The 20,863-nt window shown below is 33.2% G+C and overlaps 1 protein-coding gene across 2 annotated transcripts; it reads left to right on the top strand.

Annotated features, from left to right (window-relative positions):
• Positions 1 to 349: 349 nt before the first annotated feature.
• LOC129293213 (cationic amino acid transporter 7, chloroplastic-like) lies at positions 350 to 5,037 on the top strand. 2 transcript variants are annotated; one of them, XR_008589114.1, is made up of 6 exons: positions 350 to 802; positions 968 to 1,187; positions 1,356 to 1,704; positions 2,049 to 2,283; positions 2,481 to 2,668; positions 3,596 to 3,726. XR_008589114.1 is itself a non-coding variant. In XM_054931037.1 (5 exons), the coding sequence occupies exons 1-5, from the start codon at positions 421 to 423 to the stop codon at positions 4,162 to 4,164; spliced, it is 1,755 nt and encodes a 584-aa protein (XP_054787012.1). In that variant the 5' UTR covers positions 350 to 420; the 3' UTR covers positions 4,165 to 5,037. The 2 variants fall into 2 exon arrangements, 1 of the variants encoding a protein (XP_054787012.1); XM_054931037.1 differs by lacking the exon at positions 2,481 to 2,668 and having other exon boundaries at positions 3,596 to 5,037.
• The last annotated feature ends 15,826 nt before the right edge of the window (positions 5,038 to 20,863 follow it).

Genomic DNA, 20,863 nt, shown 5'->3' with positions numbered 1-20,863 from the left:
ATGATTCAAATTTTAATCATATGGTTGAGATGTGTAGTAAAGAGAGAGTGAGAAAAATATAAATAAAAAAGTTGTCCAAATTTAAGTGTAACGAATGAGACGTAGGTAAAAAGCGAGTGGAAGGAGGTGAAAAAAGCGGTGGAACGAAAAGTAAAAGGAGCGAGCCAATCCCCTGAAACATAATTTATATATTTTTAAGGGAAATGTAAAAGGAAAAAATAATTTACAATAAATAAATATAAAAATAAATAAAATGCTCCCATAATGAAAAAAGAAACTTCACATCCCGAAATTCCGAATCCACTTATTTTTATGTTATACGCAGCCTTTATAAATTACTATAGGCAGCCCATCTTTTTCACCACCATCATCGTCTCCTTCTCCTTCCATAACTATCACAGAAAGCCACCGACTGGCCTAATGGCAAGCCACAGTTCGTCATTCTCCAGCTTCCCAGCTTACCTCCGAGCCCTCTCTCACACTCCTACTCGGCTTGCTCGCCGAGCTCTTTCCGTCTCTACTTCTTACGACGAGATGAGCAAGGTGCGAGCTCGCTCGGGTTCCGACATGCGCAAGACCCTTCGGTGGTATGATTTGGTTGGCCTTGGACTTGGCGGGATGGTCGGTGCCGGAGTGTTCGTCACCACCGGCAGGGCCAGCCGTCTTTATGCCGGACCCGCAGTCGTTATCTCTTACGCCATTGCCGGCCTCTGCTCCCTCCTCTCCGCCTTTTGCTACACCGAATTTGCGGTTGACATGCCGGTCGCCGGCGGCGCGTTCAGCTACCTCCGCGTCACCTTCGGTTTGTTCATCAATCATTATCGTCGTTACCTTAGCGCTCATTACTCTTATTCAATTCTTCGATTAATCTTCATGATAAGATATATAAATATATATATATATATATATGTATATATTTATTATATGATTCCCTGGCTGAACCATTTCCGTTCGATTTTTCGGACAGGAGAGTTCGCGGCATTTATTACTGGTGCGAACCTCGTGATGGACTATGTACTGTCAAATGCCGCTGTTTCCCGAGGATTAACTGCCTATTTCGGCACTGCGATCGGCGTCTCCACCGCAAAATGGAGGTTCACCGTTCACTCTCTACCTGAAGGCTTCAACAAGATAGACATCGTCGCGATGGCCGTCGTTTTGCTCATCACCCTCATTATCTGCTACAGGTGATTCACGTCACCAAAGATATCACGTATTAACACTAATACGAAACGCAACACAACGCAATAAATACAGTTACATGAATACAATTAGAGCACAATGAATCTCCTTCGCTCCATCATTTTCGTATAAGAATTTGATCTGATTTTGATTTGCGACGATTGTTTGCGCAGCACGAGGGAGAGTTCAGTGGTGAACTTGGTATTGACGGCGCTGCACATTCTGTTCATAGCATTTGTGATCCTCATGGGCTTTTGGAGAGGGAGCTGGAAGAACTTTAAGGAGCCGGGCAACCCGGCAAACCCATCCGGGTTTTCTCCGTACGGAGCTTCGGGGGTGTTCCAGGGGGCAGCCATGGTTTACCTTAGTTACATAGGATACGACGCCGTTTCGACTATGGCCGAAGAAGTCCGAGACCCCGTCAAAGATATCCCCATCGGCGTGTCAGGATCTGTCGTCCTCGTCACAATTCTCTACTGTCTGATGGCCACTTCAATGTCCAAACTACTCCCTTACGATGTGGTAATTATCAATTTTTTTTTTGACTAAATTATTACCTAGGCATCATCAGTTTTTTTAATTACTTTTTGACTTAACAATCGTGCTAAAATTATTCGTACTTGAAGTATTTGGTTATGGAATCTTCACCTTTATCAGGTTTAGTTCTTTGAAAAAAAATAAGGTTAATCCCGCTATTTGTGAGAACTTTTGTCCTAATTTTAAGCCAGTAAAGTCCCCATTTTTTCAGAATGCATGAACAAAATGGAGAATAATATTATAACAAAGAAAAAAAAGGTTAAATTTGCTTTAAAATATTTGACGGATGGCTTGAACTACAATCTGGTGTGATCCGGATCCGAACGCAGATCGATACGGAAGCGCCATTTTCGGCGGCGTTCAGTGGGAAATCGGACGGCTGGGGATGGGTTTCGAAGGTGATAGGTCTGGGAGCCAGCTTCGGGATCCTGACGTCGTTGCTGGTGGCGATGCTGGGTCAGGCTCGGTACATGTGCGTGATCGGGCGGTCCAACGTGGTCCCTCCCTCGTTCGCTAGGGTCCACCCGAAGACCTCCACGCCTGTCAACGCTTCCGCTTTTCTTGGTACGTTGCCCACAACTTGGTTATAGCAGTATCCATAAATCATAATCCAGTCCACCATAAATGTTTGATCATCGATCAGTGCAAGAGTTCTCAAATATAATATGTGCTTATGGTTTTCCTTTGCGATCGTGCTTAGAGGTGGCTTCGATCGCGATTGTGCTTATTAGCAGTACTGGCCATTGATGTTTTGTTTGCAGATGGTCTTGATTTTTTGTAATCAAGTGTGGGACCCACTTGAACGATCTCATCGTGCGCTGAAGGATGTTGTTTGGTTTAGCTTGTTGGTAGTGATAAGACCAAGGTTTTGTCATTAATGTCAACAGATATCATCATGCTTCCTCCTGTCAAATTGATAATGATGTTGATCCTTATCACTTGATTGGGGGTATTTTCTCATTTCCTAGTTGTAAATGCTCAAATATCATCCAAGTCAGTCGATTTCACGTGATTTCTAATGGTTATTCTAAGAGTTAGAATTAAGAATCTCTTGCTAGCTAGAGGCGAGAGATGCAGCAGGTAGTCTTACAATTGACAAAACTCCACATCAAATTAATTAAATAATGAATATATTTTCTGCATAATCTTCATGGAAGTGCACGGAATAGGATGGATATCACATGCTTTCATGGAGCCGTTACGACCTTGTCAATACTCTTTGGGATGGTCCCCTTGTAGTACTTAACATGAATATGATATTCAGCAATGGTGTCTTGCATAATTATAGAAGGATGGAATTATCTAATTTTTTTACTACAGTGTTTACTGTATCATTTTGTTAAAAGAATCTGATTGTGAACACCTAATAAAAAACGCAAGAGTGTTGTTTTCTTCTGGATCTAGTTGCAAGGACGGTGACAACTAGAAATGTATGGGTGCGTAGCTTAGAAAGACTAAGCAAGAGGCTAATGGCTTATTGGTGGAAAGTAGTGTGCCGAATAAGTCACGCTATATCACTTTAAAATCCGTTTAGACGAACAATAAAGAATCTCACATGCAGGGGGTTAGTGGTTTGTATTGGTTCTTCCACCACTTTTGTGCGAGTTAAATATTCCTCTTGATTGGAATTTGGAATCACGGACTGATGATGATAACCTTAGCTTAGCTCCTCTTCGTGCAGCTACTATATAAAGTTGGCCTTCGAATGATGTGTTTTTGCCATGATCTTTATGCTCTGAGGACATTTTGACTTCCCCACATGCCCTTTTCTTTTAATTTCTCTCCCTAGGCCATTGAGTGGTATAGTTTGAATACATGATTGAGCATTCAAGAGTCACGAAATTTCTCATATATTCGCACATAATCTGCTTTTCAGGGATCTTAACAGCTGCAATCGCCCTTTTCACCGATCTAGATGTCCTTCTGAACTTGGTGTCCATTGGAACACTCTTTGTGTTTTACATGGTGGCAAATGCTGTGATCTATAGGCGCTATGTGGTGGCCGGCACAACCAATCCATGGCCTACATTGTCCTTCCTCTGTTCCCTGTCCTTCACTTCTCTCATGTTCACCCTCATTTGGAAATTTGTACCGTCCGGCAGGGCCAAGTTAGGAATGCTCGTTGCATGTGGTGTGATTACCATTGCAATGTTGAACATTTTCTACTGCATGGTCCCCCAAGCACGCAAGCCAGAATTCTGGGGCGTACCTCTCATGCCATGGATTCCCTCTGTCTCGATCTTTCTGAACGTGTTCCTGCTAGGCTCCCTCGACCGGCCGTCCTATGTTCGGTTTGGATACTTCTCAGCCTTCGCAGTGCTTGTCTATGTCCTTTACAGTGTCCATGCTAGCTTTGATGCAGAAGGAGATGGTTCTCTGATTCAAAAGAGTGGTGAAGCTCGTGTGGAATCCAAAGCAAGGGAGGACCAGATTTTCAAAGTGTAGGTGGGTGAGGTCATGCTGGCCAAAAAAACTAAACAAGCGTAGGTAATAACTTAATGTCATTGTCAAGTACACTATAATTTGAGCTTTGAAAAAAAAACAAGTTCTGTCAATTTAGCTTTTAGAGAAAAAAATTATTGTAATGATGATAATTATCTTCTAATGACTGAATTGACAAAACATTTTTGTTCTTTTCGTAAAGATTCGAATGGCATGAGTTAGTCTTTTTGGGTTTTTTTTTTTGGGGTTATCCAAGTGAGGAATCTCAAGGTGACTTCAGCTTTTCAATGGTTGATGGTCACTTAGACTTGAGTGGATGATGAGAGGGAGAGATTAAATGGAATACTTAGAGAGCATAGTTTTTGCAGAAGTGGCGAATTGTATAGTTAGGCGGCCTAGGCTATGATATATAGCTTTTGTAAATTCTTGGCTTAGATTATCCCAAAGAACAACAATAATTCTCACCTGCTTTTTTGACTCGTGATTTCAACATGCATGGGTGTGTGAAAGTGAAAAGGATATATAGTGCCAAATATACCCAGTGGAGCAGGAGCTTTTAGGGTTGATTCCTTTTCTACATGAGGTTGTGAAGGCTAGATATCGAGTGTTTTTTGTTTTTGTGTGATACGTATGATTGTGGATTAAGCAGTGAGGCATGATTAGAGGGATATGAATGGCATCTAAGCCACGTTACAATTTGGAATGATCTCACAATTTGTTGAGCGCAAGTGCTGTTTGTGGATCTACTGAATACTGATAGTGAAGGCACCAAGCTAAGTACTGTTGTTGTTGTAAGTGCACGTCATGTCATTCTCCAAATGAAGATAACACCTCTGGCATTGTTGACAGTGAATAATAATAGTTTACATGATTAAACTGGCCTTCTATAGATATAAGCATCTTTTACAGTTGTGGTCGATAATTTTTTAATTTGCGTCGTCTTTTCAAATTTCATTATTCTCTGTCTTGTATACCAGATAAAATGAATCTGTATGACATCACAACGAATATGCTGTCACCTTTTAACTACGGTGTCGTCGTCGTCTGAATAATAGCCTTACTGCACTTGCAGCTCATTTGACACAGATAATATGATAGATTCTGAACTTGTTGGATCACTCATGAATCACGATATTTGGTGGGATGAACTCTTGCTAAATAAATAAGTGAATGGGATTAATTAATTAATTAAATTAAAATGAAATTAAAGTAGGAGAACGCAATGATCCTCATTGACAAGAAGAATCATTGGCAGCTAATTAGCATATATGTATGAATGAAACCGAAAGAAATGAAGAGAAAGGAAATGGAAAGAGAGAGGGAAAGAAAGAAAGAAAGAAAAGGACAACAGAAAGAAAGAAATGGGTCAAGATGTTGGCACCATGCATGTTCTCTTCTTTATCCTTTTTGTCTCCTCCGCCACTTCTCTTCCATTTTTTTATCTTCACTTTACTTGCATTTCTCCGCCGCTTGATTTGTTTGAATTTTTGATTGAGTTGAAGCGTACTTTTGCCATGCACACACGTATTCTTAAAGAAGACATATCCTGCACCTTAAACAAATTATAACCGAGTCATTATGTCCTTTCAAAACCTTTTTGTTACGGTAACATGTCTATACTCAAATTATAAATTTAGAAGCTTGGATCTAATTCAACTTAATTGATTTTAAAATAATTATATAAAAAAATATTTATGAAATCTTAGCCATTAAGTCAAAACTATCATCTATGATGAGTGATCACGATGGAGGAAGTGTTTTCTAAATTTAAGAAAAGTGACAATCATGAAACTTGGGTAAGTTAGGATCATCTATAAATAGAGGATCTTTCTCTCAACAATTATCATGAGCATCAATAACTTATTAGTCTCAGATTCCGTATATGCTATTTTATTTTATTTTTCTTTTTATCATATAATTTTAGTCTTTATTTTTTGTACGGCCGGCATAGCCCACCACCTCTTTTTTTAATTAATGTATCTCTGCTTTCTTACATTTACATTAATTCTCTTTATTTTTTATTCTCACATCTTGGTGAACTGTGGTAAGGGAGCCTGAGTTTCTCACGTTTGATTAGAAATCAAGTTATTCCATCCTTTTAAGACCTTATATCTCTGACCTGCTTCACAACACCATGCCCTGATTTTTTTTTTTTGACGAACACAACCGTTCATTAGAGTCGGGACATTCTAAAATTACACTGAGAGGAGTATGCAATCCTATGAATGGCTTTTTTAATGACCTCTTTTTACTTTCACATTTCGATGATTCGTTATTTACTCTAATGATATTATTCATCGTGGAGTTCAAAATGTTCAACTTCAAAAAATTTATACGTACGTATGTAGCTTGACTTCTTTTTCCATCTTTTCAGAAAGCAAATCTATTTAAGAATATAGCTGGGATTGCATTTGTTCCATTACATAGTAAGTTTATCAGAGATGGCATGGAAAGAATTGATATGATCAACTGGAGAGATAAATTCTGGATAGAAAGAATAAGGGATTAATGTAATGTCTAATCCAGATGGATATTCCACTGGTGTTCATAAAAAATTATATTCAAAGCAGACTTTTCAGTTCCATGTGAATGCAACTAAAGTTTAAGTGTTAGGTTTTAGCATATTAACTTTGTCATCTTCCTCACTTTCAATTCAAAATTACCGTATTAAAAGTATTAATATAATACTAATCATCCAGCTGTCGTTTTAATTGCTAAATAAATCTATGATTTAGTTTTGTTTCTTTAATAGAAAGGCTCCAAAACTACAATCTGTCCGTCTTAAATTATAAGACACTTTTAAAAAAAGAGTCAACATTTCAAAATATAAGACACTTTAATAAATAAAAAATTTCATTATTAATATTTTTCTAATATAATTCTTTTTATATATTCTCTCTCTTCACTATTCTTTCATCAATGAAGCATTAAATAAAGATATTTTTAAAAGTTTATGTTGTTATTTTAAAAAAATAAAATTATAAAATATATTTAATAAGTTGTATTAATATATAAAATTTTATTTAAAAATATTTTATAATTTAAAATGAAGGGAGTACAATATTTTACAGTACCAAAGTCCAATCACATTTATAGTATTCGGGAGAGGGGGGGGGGAACTCAAACCTATGGGCTTCTTTTGACACATGATTTGTCAAAAATGTAAAAAAAAAAAAAGAATAAAATAACCAGATCTTTTATGATAACAAATGGGATAACAAAAATAACAATACAATAAACATTAAATTAAGTAAAGCAACAAGAATATCTTTTCATGCTTTAACCAAATAAGACATTAATTTTTATTAGAACTTTTGGTTATTCTTTTTAGAAACTTTGCTTCGGGCTCATTTGTTGAAATTTAAAATACCGGATAAATTTTCTCAAATATCTGCCTAAGATGATAGACCTAAGTATAAGTATTTATTCCTTTGAAATTGAGAAGACAACAGAAAAAAGGGAAAATAAGATAACAATTAAAATAATTGAGCACAAATTAAGATTTTGTTTAAACCAAATTTGAGGTACTATGGTACAGAAAGAAAAAAATATTCAAGACCATAGAAAAATAAATTGTCAATATAATCATTTATTTTTCTACATTTTGCTATAAAACAAACTTACAATTGAAGATACGTTGAATGTCAAAAGCAAAGGAACAAATGGAGAATTCAAATGCCGAAAGCGAGAGCCACCCTCCTTTTTAATCTTCAATATAAACCTATTTATGAAACCTAAAAATGGCATTTATTCTTAATATTCTGCAAAGCTATATATACATATATGTTATATATTACACAGATTAACAATTGCAACATCACCAGATCCAGGTTCCTTTTGGATAGTGCATCTATATTGCTCAGCTTTCTCTTTTCTTGTCGTGTTCCATTCTGACTCTCCTGCTTTCTTTTTCTTTTCTTTTAATTTTTTAATTATGCACTATATATATATATATATATATATATTGGAAGACGAAGTCACGGACTAAGCAGTGTTATAGGACAATAAAATCAAATCAAATATGAGATTGCGAAATTCTCATACCCTAGTGATAGATCTTTAATTTTTTTTTTTTTCATCATCCTCGATGCCATGACCGACAAAAGTATATGTATGCATTGTTGATAAACTCTCACTATCCAATTTTTCATTTTTACATTTTAAACTTATAAGATCGTGTCAACTTATTCATAAATTTGAGTTAAATACAAATTCAATTAAATTTACCAATTGACTTTTCAAGTTTTATTATTTTTACTTTTTTAGTTTATAAAATTATGCTAACTCACTTATTAACTCGGACTTCACATAAACTTAGTAAAATTCACTAAACTCAAATTTTCACCAAGTTAAATGAATTGGGTAGCCATTGTATAGAACTTCGTTTATAGAAGTGGTAGGACTTGAGTCAAAGAAAAATAAAACTTAGAAAGCAAAAACAAAAATTAATAAAAAAGAAAATACCAAAATAAAGTTATCTTATTTTAAAATTTCTATGTTGAGTTTGATAATATTCTAACAATGTAGGTGGATTTAATTTCAATAATTTTTATTTAAAATCTATTTAAATTAGATTATAATCATATTTTATATTTTTATTATTTAATTATATATTGTTAATAATTATTTATTAATAAAGTTAAACTTTTATGAGTTTATGATTCAAGGTTACATCCTATTACAAGTTTATTTAAATCATTAACTTTATTTAAACTCATGAATTTAATAACCTTATATATATATATATATATGTGTGTGTGTGTGTGTGAGAATTATGAAGTTAGATTAAACTTTGAATATGAACAAATAAAACTTAGTGGCAAAGATTGAACTAACAATTCTTTACTATGACACTTTATTTTCATCATTCAGTCAATATTATTGGTAGGAAAAGAACACACACGCTATTCCTACCTCACCTTGTAACCCATTTGTCTATTTTATTATTTTGAAAAAAAAGTACGGCAGGAGACTTGAAATTAAAAATATTTTGCAAGGGAGACTTTTAGATTTAGTGCGGCTTGATTCTTTTTAATTTTTAAAACATTCACAAAGATTTGAAGACTTTGGAGCTTTCATCGCATGATACCTTTATTCCTTTAACATGACCAATCATATTTTTTATTAGACATTTTTTTGAAAGTACACATCCCTGAAAGGGATGCTCAAGAAAACGGAAATGGAAAGATGTTAATTTATCGGTTGAACGGATGTAATTTGGATATCCGATGAATTCAAAAAATATATTAAAAAAACAGATTATCAGTATAAAAATGAGATGTAAGGCCCCGCACAAAAACAATATTATTTTTTTACTATGTTTTTTAATTCATATACATGAGAAAATAATTAAGACAAATGGTGGGACAATGTTTGGATATAGGGAAAATGACAACAAAGTCTATTTAAATTAGCTAATTGACAGAGGGATCCCTTAAAATAGTATAATTCTCATGGGGTCTTAGGAGATTTTTCTAGCATTAGAAATTTTGAAGAAATGATGATTTTGCCCCTCGTTCAAATTAAAAGAAAAAAAAACGTCATTTCCCCCATTCCAACATCTCGTTTGTGCTCTGTCCAGATTGTCGTCTCGTGTCATCTCTGGTGTGTCCGCCCTCTCGTGTCTCAAGTGTGTGCCTCCATTGCCGTCACAGCATTGCTGTAGCCCTACAGTCGTTCTTGCTTCACCTCTAGCAACTTCGGGCTTGCTTCTCAGTGCTGGGAGCAGTGGTTCTGCCATCGTGGGTTTGTGGATTTGTCGTCGTTGTCATTGTTCTCCCTCTATCCCCAGTCTTACTTGACTTTGGTTCCCTTCGTCCCACTCTTCCTCTTTTATCTTTTTCACTTCAGTAACTGTAGGATTGTGGGGCTAAAAGTTCAATTTCTTTTATTTTATTTTGAATGAAAATGGGATCAATAAATTATCAGAAAAGGATCAGTGCATTAGGAGTATAAAGGAAATAATGAAACTACACAAATGCCTTTCAAAATCTACCCAACCTCATATAGCTAGGGTTGATGATGTCTGTGGCTTTGTTTCATGCAAGTGTTAACAAATGCCTTTGAATGTTGTCACTAGTTTTAATTGTTGGCTAATTTATCTGGGATCAATTGTCAATAATCTTTTTCTATACAGGTCTGTTTCATATAGTGCTATGGTTTTTTCCTACCGTGTCATATTGCATGAAATTTGAAATTGCCTTGTCTATTTATTCTAAGTTCTAGATAGCCACTTTTTAAGCTAAGTGTTAAAAGATGGAGATGTAATCAGTTTTAATGGGTAGAAGCCCAAAGAACCAATCTGCCATAGACCAATGGCAATATAGGAAGAGGTGATCCATAGTTTTTTAATTGTCATTGCAAAAAGGGAAATGGAAGATACGAGAGATATGGTGATTAGTCAAACTTTTTCTGAGTAAGCATGGTGAGATTGAAATCATCCTTATTAGCAGCTAGCTGGTAATCCTTATTGAATGTGATCTTATTTGTTAAAAAGAAAGAGAGTATTTGATCAATTCAACTAGTTGAATTGATAGAAATGTTTAAAAATGATTAAAAAGTAAACTAGCTTATAGTGGTATAAGTAAAAATTGCTTATGTTTTTTCTTTTTATAATTTGTTTGTTTGACATTAAAAGAATAAGTGATTTTTTAAGACCTTGCTTAGATAAATATTAGTTGGATGATTTTGTTATTAAGACTTTTATATATTTCAATACTACTTTTATTAATTTTTTCGTGATTAATTTGAAGTCAACTGCAAGATAAGTCTTTCCATTATTTTGATTATTATTTTTGACCTCTTATGGAAATTTTATATCTCAATCCTTACTTTATTGAGCATTGTTATATATTTTGTCAAAAATGTATGTGATCTACATATGTAATTGATGTGATCTAAAAGTACTTTGACAGTAAGTTATGTATATTCTTTCTAATGCAGCAATTATGTTTAAGCTTTCTCTACGTGGATATGATTTAGGATAGGGAAAATGGTGAATGCATTAAGTCTTTTCAAGGAGGACTTTTTGAAGAAAAATGAAGATAAATTTAAGAAAATGAGGCTAAAACATAGAATAAAACAAGAACTAAAGGCGTGGGAAGAGTTGCTAAAGGCTGAAAAAGCCAATTATGTTAAGAAAGTTAGGTAATTAAAATCTAATAGACATGTTAGAGGAAATAAATACAAGGTTTCTTTTCACACGAGGTGTTCTGTGAGGCAGTTTATGGAGCTTGTAAAGTTCATGAAAGGAAATGAGAACTTAAGAATGAGGGTAGAGAACATCGAGTTTAGTGTTGCTTGATATCCGATGGAAAACACTCCCTGAGACCTTTGTTTTCAATTAATATCTTTATATGATCCACCTACCCATCAATTTTGTATTAGAGGGAAGTCAAAAGAAATGAAAGCAGAAGATGTTTGCACATTGATGGGATTACTCTTTGGTGGGGACAAGGTGTCAATAAAGGTGGATGACCGAGATGAAGCATTTTTGAGGTTAAGGGAAAAATATTATAAAATGCCATATAAGAAGATATTGGCATTGATTAAATCTAGAGCAAAGGATGAAAACTTTGAGTTTTTATTTTTGTTGTACACATTAAGAATACTTTTATGTTTGAGTGCTAGTGCTAATATTAGTAAGCGGACGGTTAAAGTAATGTATTGCACCAAGAATGCATTGAAAGACTTCAATTGGTCAAGATACATATTAGATGACTTGTGTGACAAGTTGGAAGAGTAATTGAAACAAATGAGGAAAAAGAAGAAGGATCACATTATAAGTGTAAGAGGATGCTTACACTTTTTAGTGGTATGCATAGATGAATTTGTGGTATTCTTTTCACTGTAATGTGTTCATCCTAAGTATGATGTGATAACTATATGTATGTTCATGTAGATATATTTTTTTGAGCATTTTTCATTGGTCGAAATAGGTGACCATAATTTAAGAAATGTTGTCCAATATTGAAACAATAGCAAAGCCAAGGAAAGACTATAAAAAGAGAGAGACAACAATATTAAGCTGCTTTATAGTACTTTTGCAGGAAAGCCCCCTTCCACTATTACCAAGAAGAGACAAATGACATCATATCTAGACCCAATATTTATTTCTCACTTTTTTGGATAGAATAGCATGTAAAACAAGTTATTTTTCTACTTACATTTTATAAATGTATAAGAATTGAAGGACTTGTTTTCAACAGTAATGGGAGTTATTGAAGAAAATGACCAAAGATTAATTGCTTATGTTAAATCTGTGTTCAAAAAGGAGCAGAAGAAAAGGGAAGCATCATGAAAATTAAAAGGGAAAGGCAAGTCAAGTGTTGAAATTAAGGAAAAAGATGATCGGGTGGGATATAGTAGTGAAGACAAGCTAGCCTTTGAGTTTAAAGAACAAGATAAGGGAGATTTTGAGTCTGAGGAAGAAGAAGAAGATGATGATGATGAAAAGGTAGAGGTGATGAAGGAAGAGGAGGAGGAGGAGGAGAACAAACTAATGATTTATCATCTCCAATTCATGTGTCTTCCCAAGAAGAGGGCAAAGAGGAAAAATTAGAGAAGAAAGTTAAGGAAGATGATGGTGAACGATGACTTAGGATCTACAAGGACAAAAATACTAACTATTAGGTGTCCTTGGGTTCTATCAAAGTCAGTGAAGAGGACAAAGAAGAAGGTTGATGAAAAGCAACAATTGTTTTCAATTGTATCACACATGTGTAAAAAGGAGGAAGGTGATGAGTAAGTAATCTTTGTTGCCTAATTTTTCATTCATTTCCAACAGTTTAAGAGAAGTTATTTATTATTCCCTATTTCAGGATCTTGGTTGAAATGTATGAACAATATCTCACTCATGATGAACTTTAATATTTGGGAGGAATGCAGTGGATTAGTAACAAGGTGAGACAATATCTAAATTTGTTTTGTTATAATTTACACATAGTAATGTACAAATAACACGAACTCCTTGGTGGTTGTAGTTTATGACTATGCTATGCCATGCATTAATGGGTGATATCAAGGATTCAGGTTCAGTTTGTCGTCATATATTTGATACTGACTTCATGGTTAGCTTCTAGTGAAATTAAATTTAAAATGTTGTCTTTATTATGTTTTGTTTTTTTTAATTTGTTGCATAATGTGTTCTTGTTTGTAGTGAAAAATGACATCAAATCCCCTTTATTTAGAAGGCAGCAAAGAACAAGAGGGATATCCTACCTAAATATGTAGGGTATGATATAGTTGAATGCAATCTCATCATCGGTCCAGCTCTTGTGAACCATCATTGGATGTGGTTCGTGCTAAAGTTGAAGACACTGAACTTCTATGTCCTTTACTCGTTAAAGGGGGATAGTGGTCTTGAACTAAAGAGAAAGAAAAGGAAAAAACATGGAGCTTTAGATGTAAAAAGATTATTGGCGAATATATGTGTATGGTCCATTAGTCAACTCCTTGTTGTGTCTTATATGCATGTTATTTTGATAATATGAATTTGTTTCCTTTGCAGCAAAATAGGTTCTTCGACATCATTGAGTTGGTGAACCTAGGCTTGATTGGGAAGAAACCAATAGCTGATATTATTTGGCCGCCGGTACGCCAACAGAATAATCATTGCATTCTCCACTTATTGTTACAGCTTATCTTATTTATGCAGTGCCTTTGTTTCCTTTGACTAATTGTAATTATTGTTTATATGCTACATGTTTGCAGGAAAGATTCTGGAGTTCTTGTCATGATTTGGTTGAAGACATGGGATCCCACAGTGTTACAGGACATCACTGATATATGCTTGCATTTTCTTTTATATTGTTCTTTCTACTTCAGGGCTATTCTTTATTTTTGATTATTCTTTCAACTTATGTGTTATTCCTTCTTTGGTGTAGGAAGAAGTTACTAACTTCAAGACTAAGCTTTTGTGGTAGCTGATTAATCATCTAGAAAACAAAAAAAAAGGTGGCCTTGAAATTACTTAATGAAGAGAAGTCAAGAAAGAAAAGGGGGTAGCCATGACACTACTGTCGAATAGTACTAAAATTAATAAAAATTAGATTTTGCAGTAAAACACAACTTAGGTCATCTCTCTAAGAGTCAATAGAGCAACTATTTGAATTATGGTTATGAAAAAGTAAATGATGGGGTTTTTTTTATAATGAAATTAATTAAAAAAATCTAAATTAAAATTAGATAAATAAAGAAAATTCAACTGAAAAAATTATCAAGCACAAGCAGCACAATCAATCACAACCCAATCACTTAAACTTAATCTTCCTCGTCCACCAAATAAATCAATTTTATTTACCTTTATTATTCTGATTTTATTATATATTTCTCAAATTATCATTCAAGAATTAAACAAGAGATTAAGTTATATATTAATTGAGATCTCCTTTAACCCACAATCTAACAACTATTCTATGTTAGCCATACCAGAAACAAAGCATGGATAATCACCCAAGCTAGGCCAAATTACTCTTATAATGCTATATCAATCGATTATAGCAAGTAAAACTTCAGATAAAATTTATAACTTAAAAATTATGCAATAAAGCTACTCTAATCAGTAATAATAATTAAAGCATAAAATTTAGAGGTAGAGAGAATAAGAGAAAATTGAAATAAAGCCAAAATAAAATCTTCCCTGAATATTAAAGACTCTGATTGAAATTTAGAATCATAATTTATGATTGATCACACTAAAAATTTAGCTCTCCATAAAACTTAAAACAAAATTGCAGCGTCGCGTCTGATTCTTTTCTCCTCTCCATCAAAATCTTGCGTCCTTCTTTTTTATCAGACGTGCCTCTCATCTCTTCTCTCTCTCTCTCTGTGTGGGGGGGAGTGGAGCGTCTCCTGCATCTCTCTTTCTTTCTTTTATAATAAAAACTAATAATCTATTAAAAAGATAAAACTACCTTAAATAACCCTAATTAAAAATTACATTAAATAACCTAAAATAAATCTAAACAAAATTTTAAAGATTTAAATCTTGATTTGATCTCCAAGCATGCCCAGATTCTTCTTATCTAAAATATTCTTTAGCAATATCTTCTAAATTAAATTTAAAAAATCTATACAAATAAAATAAAATTAAATAGCATTTGTGTACAAATATTACAGATATCATTTATATTTTAAAATCATAAATTTAGATAGTTAAAATTTCAAAACTGAATATTGGCTAATAAAATTAAATAATATCTAATTAAACTCAATTAACTTCAAATAAATATTTAAAAGTCTAAATTAAAAAGATAAAAATATATAAAATTATCATTTATCAAGCCACTTTAGTATATAAAGAAGGATGTTAATATTTGTCAATAACTACTTAGTATATAAAGGTGTAGCCACTGTTTGAATATTTGTTCATATGTGTAATGACCTCTTGAATAGGTATTGCCAATTGTGTGGTACTCAATAGCATTGATTCTAATGTCATATTTAACTTTGACCCACCTAACACAGCCATTTCCCTTAATATGTATTGTGTTCTCTTAGCAATACTTTGATACATTTGTGTGATACTCAATAAAATTGATACTACAACTGAACATTTATTTTCTCATTTAGTTTCTCATGAAAAAAGGATCACAAGGCTTTATATTCTTTTAGCAATACTTTGATGCATTTGGTTGGAGTAGAATGCCTAAAGTTATAAGGCTGCGATGTTGCCTTCGATCTTATATGATGAGATCTGATCATAGTTTGTAATTTCCTACACCAATTGATACTAATGTTACCTTTAACGAATGAAGTTAGTTTACAATTGGTCAATTTGATCATAGTTGAATTATAGTCGAATGAATTTTATATATATATATATATATATATATTGATCAATTATAATTTTGATCTTTGATAAAAAAAAAGGTAAATTATATAACCAAAAAAATCAAATGATTATAAAGATACAATTTTTTACAATTTTAAAATAAAAAATTAAATTATTTTATGATAAATTTATTCTATTTGACATATTATTTCTTATAAGTTTGCTAGTTGACTCATTTCACTAGTGTAATGAAAATGTGAGAAATTAAGTGTGTTTGATTTTTTTTTATCAAAAGTTTGTTCATCAATATAAAAGTGCATTTGGTATTTTTATTTTTTTTAATTTTCAAAAGTTATTTTGAATGTAAAACATAGGTAAACTAAAGTAATAAAAGAATTAAGCAAAAAAATTTAGCAAGGAAAGTTTGGTACTTGAAAATTCACAACACCCCATTCACAATTTTAGTTCCAATATTAACAAGTTTTGTTCCTATATTTGCAACTATTTATTAGTCATTCACAAGTCTTGGTATGCAAATCCAGACAAGCTTAGTACTTAAAAATTCGCAACTATGCATTAGCTATTCACAAGTCCTAGAGTACAAGTCCATACAAGTATCAGAGTTGAAAATTTGCAATACCTCATTCATAACTTTGGTTCTACTATTAACAAGTTTTGTCCCTATATTCATAACTATGCATTAGCTATTCGCAAGTTTTGGTGTGCAAGTTCAGACAAGCATTAGAGTTAAAAATTCATAACATCCTGTTCATAACTTTAGTTCCACTATTAACAAGTTTTGTTCCTATATTCACAACTATGTAACAAGAAATTGCAATTTATTAGCACCCTTTGTAAATTGACTGAATCGGCACAAAATGAAATACCACTCTAATCCAACAAATAACAACTTTTATTAATTTACATGACAATAAAACCCTAAAAAGTGACATAAATGACTTTAAGGTTTCATTTTCAGTTACATGATTCACAACTTGTATCAAAATATCCTACAACCCTTTTGACAAAAATATATAAAAGGTTGACTCTTCTATACATAAGAAGTTTCAGCTTTGTCATATTCACAATCTAAGAAAATAATAGTCATCTTTGCACACTGTATAGACAAAAAATAGTTGAATTCATAATAACTATGCAAAAAGGGTGTCGTATCTACATCATATCCTATATTAGATTAGGATTCTATAAGTCTTGCATGTATGGCCTGGTTGATGGCATAGTGAATAGTGATAAATCTTCTTGTTCTGAAATTATGACTCCTTCTTAGAAGTTCATGGCCTCTCAGGAGGACGATTGGTCCTTGGAGGTTGGAGGAAGACTTAGCCCTAATATTTAGAATTTTGTAGTCATTTAGATGAGGCATGTTTATTATAACAACAGGAGTCATGCTACAACAATGTATGTTCTTTTATGCAGTGATTTTGTAATAATCTTTCACATAACTATACACATTGTCATGTGTTAGCTTGATGGTAGAGAAAGTGTGTGGACAAAGAATCCCAAACATTTGCTATACTGCACAACTACATTCACGTAAGCCAAGATCAATACGCAAGTCCCCATATGCAGTATGTACACAAACCCTATTTCCTCCATAATGCTTTACAAACATTTGCTCAGCTCTAGCTAGGTGGTCTCTTAGTTTTGCCTCAATCTTTGGACCAACACCTTTTCTCCAAGTAGAGAGAGCCATTTTGGATGCATGCATTTTGCATGCTACCTTTTCTCTATGCTCATGGATCAATTGCACAACACCATGCCTTCTCTCAATGACCATCCATGAATTAAATGACTTTACAAGATTTATGGTTATATTGTCCAATTTTCTATATAGAAACTTAAATAAAGACCACTTATCAATGTTTCCATGATTTTCAAGCCATTAAGCCAATTTTGAACTGAAATTTTTCATGTTTCCCATTGCTTCATTAAAGTCATTCTCAAGCCTTACATATGCAATGTTATCAAGCAAGTTTAATGCATCATCCTTGCCCTTCCCACTTGTCCTTCTCTTACCTCTATTAATTTTCAAAAATTCTACACTAAAATTCCCCTTAATGTGATGGTAACAAAATGCATGTTGCTCGTCTCTAAAGATAGCTTGAACAGCACCCATTATGGCATTGTGTTGGCCTGAAACTATTATGAGTTGTATTGAGCCTATTATTTCTTTCACTATGTACAAGAACTAAGTCCAATCTTCAAGTGTCTCCCTTTTTATAATGGCATAAGCAAAGGGAAATAATTTATTATCAGCGTCATAAGCAGATGCTGATAGCAAAGTCCCTTTATAAGGACTACTTAGGTGGCTGCCATCTATGCATAATATGTGTCTTGTACCATGCATGAACCCTTTATACAACAGCCATAAGCTATAATGACACGCTCAAACTTGTTACTCTCAGCTGCAACCCACTTAGAAACTATTTTTAGGTTCATTTCCACTAATCAATCACAAACCTATAGAATTAATATATAAGATTGGTCCGGTCTATTATAGATCTCTTCTAACACCTTCCCTTTGGCTCTGTATGCTTGTCAATAGGTCAGATTGACACCATATTTTCTTTGCAACTCTTTCCTAATATCATTAGGATGTTTGTCTATATAAGACCTCACATCCGTAAGTACAATATATGATGTTAGACTTGAACTTCCCCTACGGGTAATAATCAAACTGTCTTGTGCATAATGTATGTGCTTATTTTTAAATGTCTTCACATGTAGAAATGAAGTTTTCTTTTCCAATGCATATGCTGTGATCTTCTAAGGGCAGTCTTCAATGTTACATCTCACTCTCATCTTCTTTGTACTATTATTCTTATATTTATATAAAACTTATAGGCAATGCTATATTTGTACAATGCTTTTCTAAAAGCTTCAGTATGTGGAAAGGTCTACCCTACACTTGACAACAAATCCCTCCACTTAGAAGAATTAAGCTCTGAAATCGATGTAGGTGCACTTTCTACTCCACATGGTAATGTTGGAAGTTCTTCACAAGTTTGGTAGGTTACACATTCTACCTCGCTTTCAAAGGTTACATGTTCGAAATCATGATCTTTAATAGGAGGAGAAGGAGAGTTTGGATATGAAAATGACAAGAATTTCTCCATCCTGTATTCAAAATCCATGCAACTTCATGTCTCATTTACACTTGCATTGACAATCACAACTTTAGTTACTAAAATAACAATTATGCTATAGCAAATGACAACTTTCTTTACAGGAATTAAACATAGTAACTTACATTGGTGCTTCCTCAATTGTTATTTCTCCATTGCCATTTTCTTTACAACCTATATTACATGATTGCTTCCAACATTATGCTCAAATAGGGTAGCAATTCCACCATCATTAACAAGGTCTATAAGGGTCATTTTATCATATCTCATAGTATATTTCATGTCGCTCAAATTAGTGTCAATGCCAAATTATTCTGAATTCTTCAAGTGTCATCCTTTCTCCTATCATTCTCACCCTCACACTCTCCCATCATATTGTATTTTACCTTCAATATTTTTTACAAAATGCCCCCTGTGTGGAAATAACAAAATAGTTCCTTTTCAAAACAAGAAGAAGAAGAAGTCATTTCTCATACCAACCTGAAATAATGAAATAGTCATTCATCAACATGTCTATTTTTAAATATCATGATCACATATCTGTTATGTTTTATTCAATAACAACTATCGTTCTTATATTCATAATTTTATATTTGTTATTTACAAGTTTTGCTTTATGCATTTGCAACAGAACTAAAAATGACATATCATTTATCATTTATTCACGTTGAGTAAGCATTAGTACCCACGTTTTTAGCTTTAAGCATGAAGAGAAAATGAAGACCTCAATCATTTATGTACAATAACCCATATCAACTTCAACTATCATATATGGGAGGAGAAAATTTCAAGGAAGAGAGAAAATACATTCACGTATAGCAGACCCAACAGAGGAAGATTGCATGCTAATATATACCCACGTGCAGTAGCCAATCAACACAAACAACCCATGTACAAAAACTTAAAACAAGGAACGCCAGAATGAGAACAAGAAGGAGAGGAGAAGAAAGAGAAGGAGAAAGAGAAGGAAAGGGAAAGGGAGAGGGAGACAAACCAATACCACGAGGCAGAGAAGATGAGAACATGAACAGTATTAATCAGAGCCTAAACACGCGGGAATTTTTCTTCAATGAGGATTGGTATTTTTATTTACTTTGAGGGCAATTTGGTCATTTCATTTGATTTTTTAATGACAAAAAAATCCCAAGAAACCTGAGGGGAATTATATTATTTCATGGGACCAATATGTCAATTAGCTATTTTAAATGACTCTTTCTATCATTTTTCCTTGGATATGTATATATATATATGATTGGAATTCTAATAGCATGCAAGATGTGGAAATTTAGGACCTGTTTTTAAAAATTATTTTTTAAAAAATAAATTATTTCAATAAGCGTTTTGAATTTTATTTTTTCATTTTTTATTTTTAATATCTTAAAGTTATTTTCATTTTATATTACAAACTATATTTAATTATTAATATATATATCTTAATTAATTTATATTATAAATCACTATCATTAACCGTTTGCAGCCAACACTATCAACCTATTTTTTAATTTTAAACTGTTTTTAAATTAACATAACAAAATATTTTTTTTGAAAATTAATTTTAAGAATTGTATTACAAAACCGTTTTGAAAAATAACCAAACACGCGGATAGTTTCTACAAATCTTTCTTTCTCATTGCATTGCTTACATCTTTCTTTTGCTTGTCCACTAAAAAAAATCCTGAATATATATTGTGTTTCTAGTAGTTTTAGCTTTTGGGAATCGCAATGGAAGATCCCTCTTCCAACACAATTTATATATAAATAAAATATACAAGTAGTATTCAGG

The sequence above is a fragment of the Prosopis cineraria genome, unplaced genomic scaffold (assembly GCF_029017545.1).
Source record: "Prosopis cineraria cultivar Desert tree isolate PC_DT_omini unplaced genomic scaffold, ASM2901754v1 PC1, whole genome shotgun sequence".
NCBI lineage: Eukaryota > Viridiplantae > Streptophyta > Magnoliopsida > Fabales > Fabaceae > Prosopis > Prosopis cineraria.
This window is presented reverse-complemented; position numbering and strand designations above follow the sequence as displayed.

Bases quoted from the DNA above. Each gene is read 5' to 3' on its own strand.
- LOC129293213 (XM_054931037.1), top strand. From the start codon at position 421: ATGGCAAGCCACAGTTCGTCATTCTCCAGCTTCCCAGCTTACCTCCGA. The intron at 1,705-2,048 runs GTAATTATCAAT...ATCCGAACGCAG, and splicing joins AACTACTCCCTTACGATGTG to ATCGATACGGAAGCGCCATT. The intron at 2,284-3,595 runs GTACGTTGCCCA...TCTGCTTTTCAG, and splicing joins CAACGCTTCCGCTTTTCTTG to GGATCTTAACAGCTGCAATC.